The sequence below is a fragment of the Amblyomma americanum genome, chromosome 11 (assembly GCF_052857255.1).
Source record: "Amblyomma americanum isolate KBUSLIRL-KWMA chromosome 11, ASM5285725v1, whole genome shotgun sequence".
NCBI lineage: Eukaryota > Metazoa > Arthropoda > Arachnida > Ixodida > Ixodidae > Amblyomma > Amblyomma americanum.
The window spans coordinates 12,746,122-12,758,133 of record NC_135507.1 but is presented as its reverse complement, the minus strand read 5'-3'; the positions used below and the strand labels follow the sequence as shown (position 1 = coordinate 12,758,133).

Here is a 12,012-nt window from a genome sequence, read left to right as displayed (position 1 = left end):
TTCGGTGCTAGAAGTTTTACCATTGCTGGTTCGGTTCACTTGTCGGGCTGAAATCAGTTGAGAAAACGGCGGAATCGTGTGAGAAATATGACAAAACGCTTTGTGATTTTGTCGTAACGGCAGATTTTTGTTCTGTAGTATTTTTGTATTCTACCGCCGTTTTTTGTGTAGTAATTTTCTGTACTTCTGTAGGACTTTTCGGTAGTAACTACACAAAATTCTGTTGTTACTACAAGTTCATGACCACGAACGTTACCAAAAATGTGTTGCCATTCTCTCGTGTTTTTTTACTGGGAAGGCAGTCCGTAGATGTTTCATGCCGTTTCTCATTTTCGAACAGGTGACCGCCGACGTGCAGAGGGCTCCTGGAGCACAGCACAACGAGCATGATGTGAAACTCTGGTGGGGCGAGAACCTTTCTGATGACCAGCGACACATTCACGTCCTGGCTATCTCCAAGAAGAACGGTGAATACGGCGAAGGCAGCAAGGGGAGCAGCGAGGGCCGGCTCGTGATCTTCGCCCCTGTCTGGGACATTGACTTCAACGTATTTTTTAACGCCATGCTGGACGTGCAGGTAAGCAGAAGTGGACAGTTTGGTAGAGTTGCGAGCTCTTTGATTATACCACCTGCCATGCCAGAGTCGACATGGGGCACTGTTTGAACTCCGATGGTATAATTGGGGCCATAACGTAATTGGGTTAGACTGAGCGTTGAGATTAACTGCTCAGAGCTGATCAAAGCACTAGTATAGTAGAGTAACAAAAATGGCTTGGGTTTAACGCAGTTATACTTGATGATATTAGATTTTTATGGTAAAAGGGCATCTGCAGCCAAAGAGCGCCATGGCACACGGTATCTTCGTTTGCTCAAGGTGGGGTCAAAGACCCCTTCCCAAGCATTTCACCCTGATTAAGCCGAGCACCAAGCCAGGTAAAGCTTGTGCGCATTGTGTCAACGTTGGGCACCCGGCGGCACTGAGTCACTCAGTTATACCTTATGGGACGAGCGAATGCTTTGGAGACGTATGCATTGACTCCAACTGAGGCGAGCGCGGCGAGGCGCGCACTATATACGGATAATCACGTGGTCATTTTTCGGCTTATATGTTCACGCCTGAAAAGAGGTCTTGATAAAAAACAAAAACTAGTGGGCGAAAAATTGCAACGCAATGCTCTCCTTGGAAACTAGTAGCTGCCACTACATCATTTTTCCTCTCAAAAAGAAGCTAATTCTAGAGCGCTGCGTCTCCATTGTGCATTGTTATTTTAGGTGTATTCGTAAAGTATTGTTTTTACTGAAAAACGAGGGGTTCATAAATGATAACAGAAACGAATATGGGGGCACGCACCAGACATTTTGCGAATCTTTTTGGTTTGTACTTTGTGGTCTCAATCCCCTCGGTCTGTGTTCTTAATGTCTACTTTCCTAGGACACATCTAAGGGAACTTTCAACGGCGAAATCCAGAGCCACGGCGAAAGGGTGATGCAAGTCGAGATGAACCACAACCTCGAGTCCCGCTCTCCTCTACGAATGTTCCTGAACGCGCGGGTCGAGACGCGTCACTTCCGCTTCCTCTACTCGGACCAGCTGGAAGAGCGCAACCCGAACCAGTACGTGGGGCGTACCAATCTCGAGTGGGGCCGTGAGGGCAAGAGCATCGCGACAGAATACGTCATCATGAGTCGTCAGGGACCGGGAAGCAGCGTACACGACGTCGAGTACAAGATCAGCTATCCTGGAATGAGGACACCAGCCGTCCACAGGACCAAGATCAGGATCACCCGAGGAGCCCTGGACGCATCCTCGTCGACCGAAGTGAATGGCGAGAACTACTTGATGGTCTCCATCCAGAACACCCCTAAGCTCAAGGAGTTCCGCTTCGACTCGCCTCTCTTCCAGACCAAGCTCTCCAAGGCGATCAAAACCCACAGCGTTATCTACACAGCCGAGTTGAGACCTCACGCGGTGATGGTAAACTCCATTGTCACGACAATGCAGATTAAAGGAAGTCTTCAGAACTCCATAGAGATTCACGCTGAGCTCCTGTGGGACGCAGACAGAGACGTCAACCGCAAGCTTCGCTTCACGTCTACCGTAGTCAGAACCGCAACGGACGGGCGACCTGGGTACCGGTACAGCGCAACTTACCAGAGGAGTACGGACATGAGCATTACCGCTAACGGTATTTACACCGAGGATATCATTCGCGGTCCCCACTCCATCGAGTTTGGCATCGGCGGTACAGGCCTCCCTCCAAGGACTGTCGCCTTGTCGTACACCCGCGGCGAGACTTCGGCCAACGTCATGTTCGGTTACACCTTGAACGGAGCCGATCAGATCAGGATCGAGTACAACCGCGACGAGGACCATGCCGTCCAGCAGTTCGACATCGCCGTCACGTCAGTCTACCCCGAACTGAACGGCAAGCGCTTGAACATCCAGCGCAGCTTCGAAAGGCCCGTCTCTTTCAAGATTCAGTACGACCACGCCGCAAACGAAATCTACCGCCTAGAATTTACCGATTCGTCGGGAGGAAACCGAATCGACACTAACGTCAAGATCCGCACTCCGTTCCCGCGCTACGCGACGCAGGAGTTCAGGATTACGGGCGACTACTCTCCCGCGGTGACGAACGTAATCATCGAGGCCATCTCTTCGACGAACAAACTTTACCGATTTACTTACAATCACGAGCTTAGGGGAAGCAACTCGTTCCTGGCTACACTCGCCATGCAAACACCGCACGAGAACGCCCGCAACGGAAAGCTTACTATCAGGTACGTCCCTCCACTTTTTGTTATCGCAACAATACATCAGCTAAGCTTATATTGCAATATGCTGTGCAAGCTAGAAGACAGTTTCGGAGTTGGTGTCGCTCTACAAGGCAAATAAAGTCATGTTTTTTTAATTCTTTTACACTAACGCATAGCTCTTTGTGAATGGTGCAGTTTGCAAGAAGAGATAGTGAGGTCTCTGAGGATGTCGCCATCATCATCACCAGCCTAAGTACCCCCACTGCAGGACAAAAGTCTTTCCATACCTCTCCAATTAATCCTGTCCTACACTAGCTGCCACCAACTTACCTCAGCAAACTTCCTGATCTTATGCACCCACCTAATTTTCTGCAGCCTCTGACTATGCTTGCCTTCTCTTAGAATCTACTCCGTTAACCTTAAGGGCGCTTCGATCATCTTGTCCTCGGATTACAATCTCTGCCCATGCCTATTTCTTCTTGATTTCAGCAATTAACCCGCGTTTGTTCCTTGACGCACTCTCCTGTTTTCCTGTCTTAACGTTTGACCTACCATTAATCTTTTCCATAGCTCGCCGCATTGCTCTCAGTAACTAGAGTGGACTAGAGTAGATTTTCATTACATTTTCCCCATGTGTAGCATACTTTTTGTTGTACCTTAGCTATTGTGAGGTAATTTAGCACATACAGTGGGGACGCATATAGTGCATTTTCTGTCACACTTTCTTATTTTACCTCAAAGACCCAGGTGTCAAAAGTTCGGCCCTATTATAGAGAGCGTGTAATTTTATTCAGTATAGATTTTTTTTATGAGAACTGTATAACAGGTGCAGTACACCGCTTTTGAAGTTAGTTTACGTTGCCAGGCGGGTGCCTTATTGAAGCATATTTTTGAATATTAGTGATTTATTCTTGAATATTGAATATAGTGAATATTAGTTTGTTTTAGGTAGTGTTTTATTGAATAAAATGGCACCCCCGAATACTGTATTGGATAGATTGTCTGCACGTCTAGGCGTCGTAAAGCCAGTATCTCTTGTTTCATAATTATCATGCGGTCTTGTTTTGAATTAAAATTAAAGAACGTAAATTGGAGGTTAAGTTGCTGGTTAGGGCTTCGAGTGTTTTTTTCCTTTACGCCTTACTCATTCCTTAGACCTGTGCTTGTCGACACCTTGTCAACAGTGACGCCAATTAAGGTTTAAACAAAATATTTCAGGTTCAACAACAACAACAACGAGATTACGGAAGGACAGATCACAATCGAATTCAACGACCGCACGCCCTTCGACCTCACAGGCAACGTCCGCATGCTGTCCCCGTACAACTTCGACGGCCGCATGTCGCTCAAGGCCGTCGCAACCCCCGACCTGGAAGCCACCATCATGAGCCGCTTGAGCTCACCTCTGAATGGTGCCTTCCAGCTTAAGTTCGTCAAGGAAGGTGAAGAAATGCTTGCCACCTCCGTGACCCTCACCAACCAGCCTCGCGAGTTCACGGGCAGGCTTGACCTCTCTGGAGCCATGCTCGAGAGCAGCGCGTACATTTTAGTCGAGAGGAAACATCCCGAGCCGGAGCACCGCATCTACTCGATCACCATTGGTGGAACTGAGCCGGAGCTTAAGTGTGAGATCGAGACCGAGAAACGAGGCGACATGCGCGTCACCAAGTTCAAGTACCAGCCGCTGAGGAGGCCTCAAGACTTCGAGGTATTGACCATCGAGAACAACGATTGGACCGACAATGACCAGAAGCTCATCGTCACCATCGAGCCGAGGCCTAACGTCAAGATCGGCTTCGACTACCTCCACTACATGTCCAAGGACACTGTCAAGAGCAAACTGATCTGGTCGCTGGACGAGAACAGGCTCGGCTACGAGCTGAAGAGCAGGGCTGAGGGAGAGCACGCGTACAACTCGCTTCTCAAGATTATCTACCTGAGGCGCGAGATCGACATCCATAACAACTTCGCGGAGACGCCCAACTCCATGGACTTCTCGATGAAGATCCTCCTGAACGCCGTCATGATGCCAGATCGTGCCCTCGAGTTGTCGTACAGGCAGAACAGAATCCAGAACGGCTGGGAGGCCATGGCTGCGCTCAGACACCCGACGTTCTCGAAGGTGGGTGGCTCTAACAGATAGAGAGTGAAAAGCGATGAACCAGGTCGTGTTCGCTTTGAGCTTCTAAAATAAATCAAATAAGGATGTATTGGGTACAAGCGGGACGAGCACATAGACATTAGTATACAAGCGTGGGTCCTGAAGTCAGGAGACTGTAAAGGGATTCTAGATAGATTAATAGTAAACTAGTTACAAAGAAGCAACAGCATAAACAGGGATTTATAAACTAGAAAAAATGCGAATTTACTTAGTGGAACATTTCATGTGATAATAATAAAGCAAATTAACAGATAATTAAAGCCAAATATAAATACGTACAACAAAAATAACCGCACACAAAAAAACGTGGACTGCAGCGCAGTGCAGACAATATAAATCCTGCTTAATAAAATGCAACTACAGAAAAGCACAATTTAAACAAGAATTTATCGTAGGGGTCATCTGTCTTTGTTCTGTCTTTTTATAGTCTAAAAGCATGGTTTGCTGAAGAGGAAAACGGTTTCCGGTATTAACCAATGATACGAAATGGACAAAAAAGTCTGTTAAGCCGCTATTGTTACAAAAGAAAAAAATCAAACCTGATTTATGCATAGACAATGGAATTGCTGCTTTTGAACTCGGAAGAAAATTAATTCCTAGAGAAATGTGCACGAGATTTAAGAACTCTTTTATTAGTGAAAAGTTGTCAAAGCAAGTGAAAATCAGGAAGTAGTGAAAATACGAGTCCAAGAGGCAGTCTAGTTTATTCAGCTTTCCCCTGGAGGCCATCGAATTATGGAAGAGGCTTAGAGGGCACAAGTGCTTTGGTAGAAAGAACAAAAACACAAGATTGAAAAGGGCCTACCGTTTGCTTTCAGTCAATATGCATGTAGATGTGTTAAATAAAGAATATCAACTAGCCCAACAACTAACTATTAAAGTTCTCATCTCGGTGTTTGTACAGAGCCAAAATAAGTATCTGTCGTATAATGTGAAGAAAGGTGCGGTGTTATGTAACTTCGGGGCCGAGCGCAAAAGGCCGATTAAATGCCGTGCTAATATATAACTGGTGTGCCTAGGCTGTCTATCTGGACTGATAATTAGTCTGCCTAAACTTATTACGCACTGATAAATAGTCGATCTGGTCTGTAGAGAACTTCCCTGCTAGCTGAAAAGAGCCTCAAAGCTTTTACTTTTTAGTGCCACTTCACAAATTTCTTGCATATGGCAGAAGTATTAGGATTGGGAAAGACAAAAAGAGTACCATGGTGGTGTATAGCCTTATTTCTGAAATATACAGGTTGGTAATTAAGTTTTTTGCTCAATTTTTGAGACCACAAAACCTATTTCTCTAAATAAATATATGTATATTCTTATCGAGAAAAGTGATTTCCTTAGTAAGCATGTCACAACCATGTCGCTGAACAAAATGTGCTTGATTGTGGGCTCTTATCTGATGTCAGACGCTTTTTTTTGAACACCGGCTGCATAGAGTGCGCATGCTCAAGCTGTTCATGACAGAGAAGCGTCTGTGGCAGGAGACAGTAGTTGAACATATAATTAAAGCTTTTCTTGTGAAAACCTGCCAAATGCGTGCCTCAGAAAGAAAGGCTTCTTGAAACACGTGAAAGTTTGAAGCGTGTTCGTGATGTACTGAGCAGTGATACCCCTGATTTTTATTTTGTTTTAAATTTGCACGCAGGACATCGTCTTTAATGCCAGGATTCAGACGGACATGGAATCCACTCCCCTCCTGGTGTCCGCCCAGCTGCAACCTGGTGACGCCATGAACCGAATCTACTTCAACCTTGCCGAGAAGCTCAACGACATTACCGCTACCAATAGGTCGCTCCACATTCACATTCACCACGAAGGTAAAAATACTGACGTCGCAGCCGTCATTCTTACGTTGCGTGCGTGCGCAATCTAGACGTTATTTTGTCGTTTAAATTGCAGTGCTACTCCGAAGATGCAGTTTCTGAAGTAATAATAGCTTTCATTATTCCGCGTTGTACAGCTCAATTTATTTGGCTTATGCAATTGATTTCAAGGAGTTGTGTTTCTGAAAATGAACAGCACTGAAGTCATTGGCCAGAGGCGAACATTAATTGTAGGTAAAGGTCTTCTCTCGCACAACTTGCTAAGCGCAGCTTTGACCTGTTTAGGTGTTTCTGTACTGTGACACACTTTTTGTGCCCCTTAGCGGCGGGGTCTCTGTACCCTCAGCAGTGGGGTTTTGGGACAAAAGGGGAAAGATGTAACGTTTTCGGTCATGTTGTCTTCGCTCAGATCGCAACCTGTTCGACGCCAGCATGACTATGTACCACACCATGACTCCCGAACGACCCGTCTTCGCTGGCTACTACTGGTCCTGGACCACCCCGAGGTTGGGACCCAAGCGAGGACACGTCACTTTCTTCATTGGCCGCAATGGAGTCGCACAACTCGATGTAAGCATCGATTGGTAAACTTAAATTATCTCATGATTGTCTCGGAATCGAGCTAGTTTCCTCAAAGGTATCAACGTTGCCAGCTGGCACAACCACGGAACACGAGAACGCTGACTTGAACGGAGCCTTTGGATTAGAAAGAAAAAGCGTTTTTAAAACAGCTCGGCAGAAATACCTCCGTTTTGGCTGCCGAAAATGGACGGCTCCCGTGGTGTAAATAAATTTTTATCTTGGAATTGTAATTACTGTGCCATTTGTTTGTCCTGTGGTTGATCCAGTCGTAAATTTCACTTCCAATCCCCACTGTAATAGGGTAATGTTTAAAGCTTCTTGCCTGTATGTAATGACTTCAACTTTGATTTTCATTGCGACTTGTCGCCACAGTACGACTCCTTCCTGGGCAAGTGGACCGCCTCCGGTCAGGCTCAGCGGGCCGCCAACGGCGACGAAACGGTAGACGTTATGGTGCAAGGCGAGAGGGACCAGTTCCGTGGACGAATCATCTACAATCTCAGGAAATACCGCTTCGAGGGCCTCACTTTCGACAGCGAAGGTAGGCACGGCCATGTATCACAATAGACACCATTAGTATGCCCTGTACCGTGTTACCATTACCGGTACAGGAGTATCGGGAGCCCGCGCGCAGCCAATACGCATGCGCAAATCGCCTTGACGGCGCCAGATGGCGCCAGGTAGCCGCCAGCTGCGCGCGCGCCTGGCGCATCGGGACCAATCAGCACGTGCGTTTTGGCGGTGGGTGTGCTTTCGGTACTCCGGTACCGGTAACGGTAACACACTACACGGTGTGATAAAGGTGTCCAATGCCAGGTTCAGAGGCAGGGGTAGTGACTGTGCAATGTGTGGTAGGCCAGCCGCCGTCCGGGTGGTATGTACCTATTTGTGTTTAAATGGGACAGTGAGGACAAATTTGAAGTTGGCCAACGCTGATGCACTTGACTTTTTAATTACAACGAGGCTATCTTCACAGGAAATGGAGCCCTTATAAAGCAGGAAAAAAAATTAGCTACAGTGTAACTACTGCTGAACCTGGTTATAGAGCGAAAGCTGTGGTGTATCGGGCAAGTAGACGCGGCTTAGCGACTGTAACGTTGAGTGCACACTGGATAGGCAACGCGCCCACCTTGACACTCTGGCAGGTGGCGGTTAAATCAATGGTTGATCGAGAGAGGTTGGTCACCCAGTGAATCCTGCGACCTATTGCTGCAGTGCCGCGTGTCTGCCACGTTTTCAGCGCTAATGCATGCAGCCCACATCTCTCTCTCTATCTCTCTCTCTCAACACCACCACGTACCTCAAAGGGCGATTGAGGCGTCCACTGACCCAGGGAGCCAGTTATGCTCCCTTCCTTTCCTCAATATCATCGGAGTCTGGAACGTTGTCAATGCCAACGAACACAATGAATGCCGACGGCCTGTAGAAACAGGCGAGCGTTCGGTTTCGGCGGCGGCGGAATGACGACATAGCTGTAACGTGGTTTCTCCTATGTTCATGGTCAAAGAAGGTCAAATTTAGTGCCACGCGAAGAGCGGCTTTACATAGCGTAGTGAAGCTTTCGCTTCAGCAACGGGAACTGAAGGACAGGTGTAGCCACTGGCGGCCATGCGCTTCCGCAAGTGCACTGCGATGGTGTCGGTGCGAGTAAAATTTTTGGGTGTATTTTGCAATGCTAGTTCTAGAGCATATTTGTTCCACTTTGAAGATGGCAAGAACAGGAATAGATAACAAAGGCGGAGCGCAGAAAATTAAAACATAAAAATATACTGGCATTGACATCATCATATTGAGTTTATCCCGATTTTTAACTAATTAAAGCTTCTTTTGCTGCCGAGAAAACGTTAGCACAGTCACGAAAGTCCCGTCTTCTGGACTGTTTTAAGAACGAAAGCCTGCTGAAGTTGTCACTTAAGTCCCTTGAAAAAAAAACACAGGAATAGCGCTTAGGGTATATAGTCTGATATATTAGAAAAAATAACTTTTGGTGCTCAGTAGAGAGAGACAGAGAGAGTGATGAACGAAAAGGCAGGGAGATTAACTAGGTGACGCCCAGTATGCTATCCTACGTGCTGGTCTGTAGAAAACACAGGTGGCGCATAAGAGCTAAGGAGGGACCATCAATGGAAGGAAAACGGGTCGAAGGTGGTGAAGATCAAGCGGATTGACGAAATGGACGCAAGTTTTGGAGAATAGGGAGGCTGCTGCTCAGTTAGGGCTTGGTTATTTAGGGACCAGCGGGGGTCTTGACTGAAGGTCACGATGATGGTTGGGAAAAAGCGACGGACTAGACTGGACTACGAGTTATATAATATATTCAGCGAGAGCCGTGACGTCATTCCATTTTCTACCTCTTAGTTTCTTCCTTCTCTGTTCATCTTTCAATTCTTTTTCTCTTCTCTCTCTTCGCTTGGCTTGGCGTCTGTCTTCTTCTCTGCTGGTTCTTTCCTTCTTCCTTTTTCTTCTCTCTTCTGCTTTCCCTCCTTTTTTCTATACTTTGCTTTCTTGTCATGGCTTGCCTTGGCTTGCGGATTTCTGCAACCGCTACGCCAGCAACACGCCAGCAGCTACGCCAGTTACACGAACACCCGCGGTAGGGTACCAATAACAGCTCTAGCTGTAAAAGCGGCTGAGTGGGCCAACAGCGGCAAGTTTTGCTGGCATAACTGTGGTATGTTTTCGGTGCATGCCGAAAGCATTCGTTGAGCGCTATTCGTTCCACTTGTGGGTATATGGTATGTTGAATGCGATGTCCAAGAGACGTCTAGCTCGTCTTGGGCATGGGCATGTGCCGCTTATCGCCAGCCATTCTGCGGCTGCGCTTTCCATCGCCGCTCATCTTTTTGCTGTTCTCCCGCAGGCAAGGTGTCCAGGAGCTTGGAATTGTCCGCTTCCAACAGCACCCGCAACGCGGCGCTCAAGGTTGAAGTGAGCCACTACGAGGGCAACAACAAGATCACCGACTTCAGCTACGGTTTCGAGAAACGCGGCGACAGGGCCTACCGAAGCAAGGTCTACTTCCCACCGGAGAAGATCAGGGCCATCCAGGTACTACAACGAGGTTTGAACAGTACCGCAGACAACAGATAATGGCTGCGCGCGAAAATGGTCTGCAGTTCTTTTGGCGATGCAGAAAGTGTGCTCGTTGCGAATAAGTTTCAGGGTTTGGCTGTAAACGCGTGAATACACGCGCCGTTTATGGCTAAGTTTCTTATTTGAAAAGCTTGCGTATAGAGATCCGCTTGCGACATCATGCAGCTCTACAGTCTGACGCGATTTGAAGGCGATTACTTCAAGCTTAGCCTACTCAGACTGAACTGCTCTAAGATAGCTTCCCTTCGCAAGAATGATGCAACAAGTTAATTAGCTTAGCTAGTGGAATGATTCCTTTATCCTGCACTGTCATGTTAATTTTGTTGCAGACTAAGTGACCGCCACGCTAGGAAAAATTTCTCGGTCCGTTTCAGCCGGAACGGATGTGATAACCGTCAAGTCACGCTAGACGGCACGTAACACGGGAACCGTTTCTGCTCATGCAAGTCTTATCTCTTAATTTTGCAATCTTCATAAATTTTTCTTCCTAGACCTTGATGTAATTTTTTAGGAGCTCTTATTTAACCGACAATGCACTGCGCGGAACCATCTTATAAAGTATTACGGCATCCAGTCTCCGGGGATAAATGGGTGTCAAGTGGAGAGTACCAAAAAGAAAAAAACTCTGCTCAATGCAATGAGGCTGCTATTCATTCCCTTGGATTGTAACACTCTCCACTCTTTCTATGCCCAGGCGATGTTGGACCAGAACATCGAGAAGCTCGCCGAAATCGACGTCGGCGCCCTCCTCATAGACATTCAGAACATGTTTTTCGATTCCTACGCCTTCATGGATAAGAACTTCGCCAGTCCCTTCCTTAACATGCTGCTGGACGAATTCGGCGAGATCATGGGCGAAGCAGTGATTGCCCTCAGTGAAATCCTCTACGAGAGTCCGTAAGTGCTATTCGTGTACGGAAAAATGCAATGTGCCGCGTAGCTAGCGGCAAACGTTTATTCTGTATGTTTGCTGAACTGGTGATGACAGTGTTAGGAAACCATGGGCGTGCATAACGCAAATGTTCTGTCAAGAAACAAAAGACACGGTAGCTACCTCGCTCTCGATGGACTCATGAACAATGGCGTGAGGCAAGGAACAACGGAAAGAGCGAAAGGAGGCTCAGAGGATTAGGGGCTGTAGTGGAAGGCTCCGGAATAATTTCGACCATGTGGGGGCTCTCTAAACTGGGCTCACATGTTACAGCGCTGGGACGCTGTAAAAATTCTCGCAAAACATGCGAAGCTTAGAAGAGGGAGAGAGGTGTGTGTGTGCATTAAAAAAAATAAATTAATGCTGTCCAGCTTCTGGACTCTTAGAATGCTTCCTTCGTGGCTGGAGTAGGAGGAAAAACTACTATATAAACGTTATTGATGAGTCTTCGCGCGAGAGAAGTTCAGTAAGCAAACCTCTAGCCGTCCCTTCCGCGCAATGAGCTGAGGGAGAGCAGTGTTTAAGCAGTGTTTATCGGCTCTAGTACCCTGAAAAGAGCAGCAGTCGTTTGTTCTGCCCACTGCTCGAGCTTACCAAGTTCGCTTTTTTTTTTCAATTTAAGCTTAACAAACATCAACTCGTGTTGGTTGACTCGCTAGCATAGTCAG

The 12,012-nt window shown here is 47.1% G+C and overlaps 1 protein-coding gene across 1 annotated transcript in view; it reads left to right on the top strand.

Moving 5' to 3' along the window:
- The window catches only part of LOC144111487 (apolipophorins-like), a 60,550-nt gene that overhangs the window by 34,311 nt on the left and 14,227 nt on the right, over positions 1-12,012 (top strand). Inside the window, exons 21-28 of the mRNA XM_077644798.1 lie at positions 341-577; positions 1,433-2,781; positions 3,976-4,879; positions 6,561-6,732; positions 7,148-7,308; positions 7,693-7,861; positions 10,181-10,368; positions 11,108-11,310. Coding sequence (XP_077500924.1) covers positions 341-577; positions 1,433-2,781; positions 3,976-4,879; positions 6,561-6,732; positions 7,148-7,308; positions 7,693-7,861; positions 10,181-10,368; positions 11,108-11,310 — 3,383 coding nt within the window. The remainder of the gene's footprint in view (positions 1-340; positions 578-1,432; positions 2,782-3,975; positions 4,880-6,560; positions 6,733-7,147; positions 7,309-7,692; positions 7,862-10,180; positions 10,369-11,107; positions 11,311-12,012) is intronic.